Here is a 6,432-nt window from a genome sequence, read left to right on the forward strand (position 1 = left end):
CGGAAGTGACGCGTAAGGCTTGCTCCAGATTCGCACGCTAGGTTCCCTACCTGGCTGCAGGCATGGCAGAGCCGGCTAGTGATTTCGTGACTTCTAACGGATGGATTCCAGCGTCCGGGCTGAACCGCACCTTGGGGCATCTGAGCGACACAGCTTCAGTGTCCGACAACTGGATGTTCTGGGCAATGCTGCCGCCGCCGCCACCACCGCCTTCGTCGTCGCCTCCCGTACGAGGGTCAGAGCCTTCCTCAGAGGAGCAGCTCCCCCAGGAAGCCCAGGCTCTCCCCGGGGCGCCTCCTCCTTTCGACGCCCAGATTCTTCCTGGGGCGCAGCCTCCCTTCGACGCCCGGTCCCCGCTTGATTCTCAGCCCCAACTCAACGGCCAGCCTTCCTGGAATTTCCAGGCTTCTACCTCATGGTACTGGAGACAGTCTCCTGGTGTTTTTCCTGGATATCAGAACACTCCGGGTAGGCTATAGCTCCTTTCCTTACCGCCCCTTTTCTTTTCTCCTCACATTCTTTCCTCTCCCACTTCCCCCATTTTTCCTTTCTCTACTTTTGGTTCTGTCCCGCACTCTTGGGGGTCTGGTCAGTTAAGGTCTCAACAATTTTTTTCGACAGGAATGTCTGCCCTGACTCTTCAGCCAAGGAACTGGGAATATAGCAGTGAACGAAACACAGAAAAAAATCCTTATTTTTATGGAACTTAACATTACCTGGTGGAGAAAGAATTAAAAAAAAAAAAAGCAGTGTGTGCTAGTAGACAGTAAGTGCCACCTAGAGAGAGAAAGCCAAGGAGGTGATAGGTCGTGCAGGGGTAAATGTCAGTGTCAGTCGTAATGAAGGTGACATTTGAGCAGAGACTTCAAGGAGGTGAGTGATCAGAGCTGTGGGTCCGACTGGGGGAATAGAGATGCAGGCAGAATGAACAGCAAGTGCAAAGAGTTTGAGGCAGGTGCTGTCTATCAGAATGGAACCCAGTGTGACTAGAGAGGAACAATCCTGGGGCAGAATTGTAGAAGACTGGGGAAGAGGACAGGCCTGCTAGGGCCTTGTAGGTAAGGGGATTATGACTTTTTACTCTTGTGATAAGGATAGTGCAGGGGGGTGACATAAGTTTTGTTTTAGAAGGAATGATATGGCTGCTCATAGGAATTGACTTAAAGGGAGATGAGTTAGGAAGCTATTGCAGTTATCCCAGTGAGAGATATGGGGGACTTGGACCAGGGTGGAGCACAGGAGCTGATGAGAAGTGTTTTGAAGGTAGGGTTGGGCCAACGCGATTTGCAGGGTGTGAGATAAAGGCAAGACAAGAATGATGTAGTTTTGTTTCATTTTTTCCAAACAAGCAGAAGGATATGGATTGAACAGATTTGAAAGAAAGACTAGGAGTTTGGTTTGGAATATGTGTGTGCCAAGTAGAGATATTGAATAAGCAGTTAGTTTGTACTTTCAGGAGAGATTTGTGGCTGGAGCTGTGAATTTGGGTGTCATCTGCATCCAGGTCACATTTAAAGCCATGAGATTGTTCACTTAAAACCATTCTCTAACTCTGCCTAAGATTTATTTTACATTAACTTGACATTTACAAACCAGCCTTTACTGTGTGCCAAATGCTGGGAATATGAATGCACATAAGACATTCCTAAGACAGGTGAGATGGGTTCGTAAGTAATAACCACAACAAGCACAACTGGTGATGGAGGCATATGAAAGGTAATTTCAGAGTGTGGAGGAAGTTGGCGAAAGTTTTTGGAAGAAGTGTCTTGGGTGATGTTTAGGATTTTGGAAGAGACCCTGTAGGCTGGGGCAAAGAGGCGTGAGTACAAGGTGAGTTCTGAAGATCACACTGTTCTGGCGTGACTGCAGCCGAGTAAATGTAGGGTATGGGGGAAGAGCAGGATGAGAAAATAAGCCAGCATCTCATTGAAGGATTCTGGGAAGTGATTTGTAGGTTTTCCAGCAGGCTTGTGACTTTTGGAGGATTATTTTTGTGGTGGTGTCAGCGCGCAGTGTCTATTGGAAGAGAGGGCTTAGGAACCCGAAGACAATCTGGGAGGCTTTCCTAGTAATCTAGGTGAAGGATCAGGGTTTCAGAGCTTCATGGCCATAAGAAAGGAAAGAATTTGAGAGAAAATGTATTTCACAAGGTTCTATTTTCCTGGTGTATAATTGAGGCTGAAAAGCTGTATTGGGATCGTATTGTTTACATTTCTAATGTTTGAAATAACTACGAGAAATTTCATCAGGTTAGAGTGGCCTTTCCTTTCTTTGACGCCCAAAGCACTGTATGGCCATCTAATCTTACCAGTTACGTATTCATTTGAAACACATTTATTTGGTAGACTGGTCTTCATCTTTGTTAATTTGTGTGAACTACTTTTCTTCCTAGAAGAGGTAGTTTCTACCCAAGTATTTGTGACATGATAGAGCGAATAAAAGTTTAAAACGTGTAGTTACAAATATTTATTGATTTCTTTTTGTTTTTTAGTTAAGCATTCTTATTTTCCACGAAAATACGATGCAAAGTTCACTGATGGCAACTTCCCTCCCAGTAGAAAACAGAAAAAAAAGGTATTTTTAAAAATGTTCCTGAATGTGACACTTCGGTCCCTATGTCACTGTTTCATGCCTTGCATTTCTAACATAACTGTCTCAGTGTTTTGCAATCATTATTGACACAGTGGGTTCTCGCTATAATAGGATCTTTAAAGATCTTGGCTTTAAGTAAAAACTTTTTTTTAAAAATTTTTTAAAAATGTTTTATTTATTTCTGAGAGAGAGAGCGTGAGCAGGGGATGGTCAGAGAGAGAGGGAGACACAGAATCCGAAACAGGCTCTGGCTCTGTGCTGGCTGTCAGCACAGACCCTGACATGGGGCTCGAACCCACAAACTGAGATCATGACCTGAGCTGAAGTTGAATGCTTAACTGACTAAGCCACCTAGGTGCCCCAGCTTTAAGTAAAAACTTTAAGCAAAGTCTTTTCGAGAAATAAATGTAGAAACTATAGAAAGAGAAAACATTGAATTCATTTTAATATATTTTCAAGAATGAATAATAAAATTGTGATTATGAGTAAATGTAAATGTTATTGAACCTTGGTGAACTAAATATATATATATTAGAAAATTGGAAGGATATATTAGCGAAAGGGAAAGGATGGAATTTTAAGGAAATGAACAGTCCAAACTTTCTCTTATAAAATTGAAACTATGGAGTTAAGAACAAATTATAATGTCATAAACCTTTTACTTTTCATTATCTTTTTTCTCTTTGACACAGGGTTCTGTTAGGAACAAATATTTCTTTGATTAAAAAAAGCAGTTCCAACGGTTTCTTTTTCTTGTGTCAAATTCAATTAAAATTAAATTTAATGTTAGTTTAAAGTAGTTTATATTTAGTTTATCCTTTGTGCCTGAAGTAATGTCAGAAATTCTTCAGACAAGATTTTTTTCTGTTATTATTGTTTATCTTTATTTATCTTAATTTGTACTGCTTCAGTTCTTTTTAGTAATAGGTATTTATCATTTTTAGGAACAAAGTTACTATTTTTTAAAAATCAGTATCAACTCTTTGTTATGCTTCAGAGATCAAGTCTTAAAATAGGCTTCTTTCTGAGGAAGCTTATAGATCTAGTCTGCTTTAAAGATGTGTATTAAATAGTGTCAGGCACCTGACTGGCTCAGTTGTTAGAGCATGTGACTCTTGATATTGGGGTTGTAAGTTCAAACCCCCATGATGGATGTAGTGATTACTTAAAAATAAAATCTTGAAATAAAAAAACAATGTGATTAATTTAGAATGAGTCAAAGTCTACAGCATGAAATAAGTATTTCTTATTTTGGCATGAAAACTGTGTAGCTAATATTAAAAAAAAAATTGTATCAGTGTAATATATTAACATAATCCCAACATTAAACAATGGAAGGCCATCTCATAGTCTATCATTGTAATTTTTTTTTGGTTTTATATTTAAGAATAAAAATAGCAGATTGGGAATAAATAACTGACCTTTATTAAATGATTCTTCTTGGGGTTAAAAAAGATAAAGTTGTTTTCTAAAAGTTGAAATGCTGTTTGTTTTTTTATTTTATTTTTAACATTCATTTTTGAGAGACAGAGAGACAGAGTATGAGCAGGAGAGGGGCAGAGAGGAAGGGAGACAAAGGATCTGAAGCAGGCTCCAGGCTCTGAGTTGTCAGTACAGCACCTGATGCAGGGCTTGAACCCATGAACTGCAAAATCATGACCTGAGCTGAAGTCAGAAGCTTTACCAACTGAGGGGCGCCTGGGTGGCTTAGTCGGTTAAGCGTCCGACTTTCACTTGGGTCATGATCGCGCGGTTCGTGGGTTCGAGCCCCGCGTCGGGCTCTGTGCTGACTGCCAGCTCAGAGCCTGGAGCCTGTTTCAGAGTCTGTGTCTCCCTCTCTCTCTGACCCTCCCCTGCTCACGCTGTCTCTCTCTCTTTCCTAGAAATAAATAAAACATTAAAAAATAAAAATAAAAAAATAAAAAAGCTTTACCAACTGAGCCACCCAGGTGCCTCAAAATGCTGTTTTTATGATTAGAGCATTTTGACATATGCTGTGCTCTTAGATTACCAATTTGAAGTCTATTCACAGTTTATATTCTACTCAGATTTAACATTTTTTAAATTATGCTGGTCTTTTCCTAATATAGTTCCTATAAAAAAGCAAACAAAACAGAATTACCCTTCATTAGAAATATATTCAGAGTTTTTCCCACACACAGGGGTTATGTGAAAAATCAAAGTACATACTACTGGGAGGATAGTTATATTTTTATTATTGCATAAACATTTTTTTAATCAAAAATCTAACGCTTGTTTTTGTTTGCAGAAAAGAAAAGAGCCAGTTTTTCACTGGTTTTGTGATACCTGTGATCGTGGTTTTAAAAATCAAGAGAAGTATGATAAACACATGTCTGAACATACAAAAGTAGGTTTTCCTTGGTTGCCCTGAAGTTTCTTTGACAAAAGGAGTGTATTTGGTAGAAATTCTGAGCTTTTTTTTTTTTCTTAAAAGCTTTTAGTTTTCATAGAAATGTCATTTGATGACTTGACAAATTGAGACAGGGACCCTGGGATTTGCAGTTTGAGGTTGGGGAGACTACTGCTTCAGGAAGAGGCAATATGGCAGTAAAGAAAGGAGTTCTGACAGCTGTGTGTGCCCACCTCGCTTGGTAAGAGCCCGGGCCTCACCCTGGTCGCTCTGTGCACCTTTGTGAGTTTTTCCCCCTTTAGGGCTGCCTTGGACCATTTAATCACACTGGGTGATATGCCCTGGCCCATCACTCTCCAAGGTTTGTGTGGACCTTATTAAGTACTTTTAAAAAATGTTCTTAATTTGGAAAGGTTCTTTCCAGTTTATAGGAATACCCCTTCAACTTTAGGAATTAAGAAAATTTTATAACATTGCTGATGTCATGTATATACTAAGTAGAGAAGTAAATGACACACATTACTGTACTATATGCTTTGAGAATGTCATTCCTTTTTAGATATAATTCTGTTTTGGAGTGCTTTTTATTTTGCTGTTGAAGTAAGTTTGGGATGCTGCTATCTGTTCCACACAGATGGGATAACTGTAATTGAGTCAGGTTATGTTTGATTATGTAGTAGTAGCATAAACTTAATACGGAAAACATTGAATTGTCTTTTTCTTTAAACTCTTGCAGTGTCCTGAAGTAGACTGTTCTTTTAGTGCACATGAGAAGATTGTCCAATTCCATTGGAGAAATGTAAGTTCTTGTGTGAATTTTTGTTTTTTTTCATTCCTGTGTTCTTTTTAATTCATTGATCTGTTATTTTCATGGCTCTTCATTTACATAGCTTAGTAATAAGTAACATGGAGTACTTTGTACTTTGTATTATTCAATTTGATCTTCATAGACCACTATGTGAAGTAGATAAATAGTGGCCAGAGTTAATAGATTAAAAAAAAAAAGATTTGCCCAGGGCTTTAGAACTGATTCTTGCACTTGAGTTTCTTGACCACAAATTCTGTGCTTGCTTTATTACACCATACTGTTCAAATTGTTCTGTGTATTCATTGTTTCTTTAGCTACCTCACTCAATCTTCGTTGGCAGGTCATTCATTTGGGTGTTTGATGCCAGTTGAGAAATGGGTGACATACCTACTTTGTAACCAAAATTGCATTACTCCTTTTTCCTCATCAATAACCTGAACACATGAGAAATTATCCCTTTTTCTTTAAAGGGAAAGTCAAAATATGGATGGATAAAACCTTAGTTTTAAAATTGTCTCTGCTAGTAAATTTAATGTTGAATAAAGAGTCTCCATTATCCCCCATAATATTTGAAATTTAGTCAGAAACCTACAATATGAGGGTCCCTGGCTGGCTCACTTGGTAGAGTGTGTGACTCTTTTTTTTTTTTTTTTTTTTTTTT

General features: G+C 38.8%; 1 protein-coding gene across 1 annotated transcript in view; it reads left to right on the forward strand.

Annotated features, from left to right (window-relative positions):
- Window positions 1–32: 32 nt before the first annotated feature.
- The window catches only part of NUFIP1 (nuclear FMR1 interacting protein 1), a 43,069-nt gene continuing 36,669 nt past the window's right edge, over window positions 33–6,432 (forward strand). Inside the window, exons 1-4 of the mRNA XM_039254365.1 lie at window positions 33–468; window positions 2,492–2,574; window positions 4,862–4,960; window positions 5,700–5,778. Coding sequence (XP_039110296.1) covers window positions 63–468; window positions 2,492–2,574; window positions 4,862–4,960; window positions 5,700–5,778 — 667 coding nt within the window. The 5' untranslated portion in view covers window positions 33–62. The remainder of the gene's footprint in view (window positions 469–2,491; window positions 2,575–4,861; window positions 4,961–5,699; window positions 5,779–6,432) is intronic.

This window comes from Hyaena hyaena, unplaced genomic scaffold, assembly GCF_003009895.1.
Source record: "Hyaena hyaena isolate Hyena2069 unplaced genomic scaffold, ASM300989v1 scaffold_483, whole genome shotgun sequence".
NCBI lineage: Eukaryota > Metazoa > Chordata > Mammalia > Carnivora > Hyaenidae > Hyaena > Hyaena hyaena.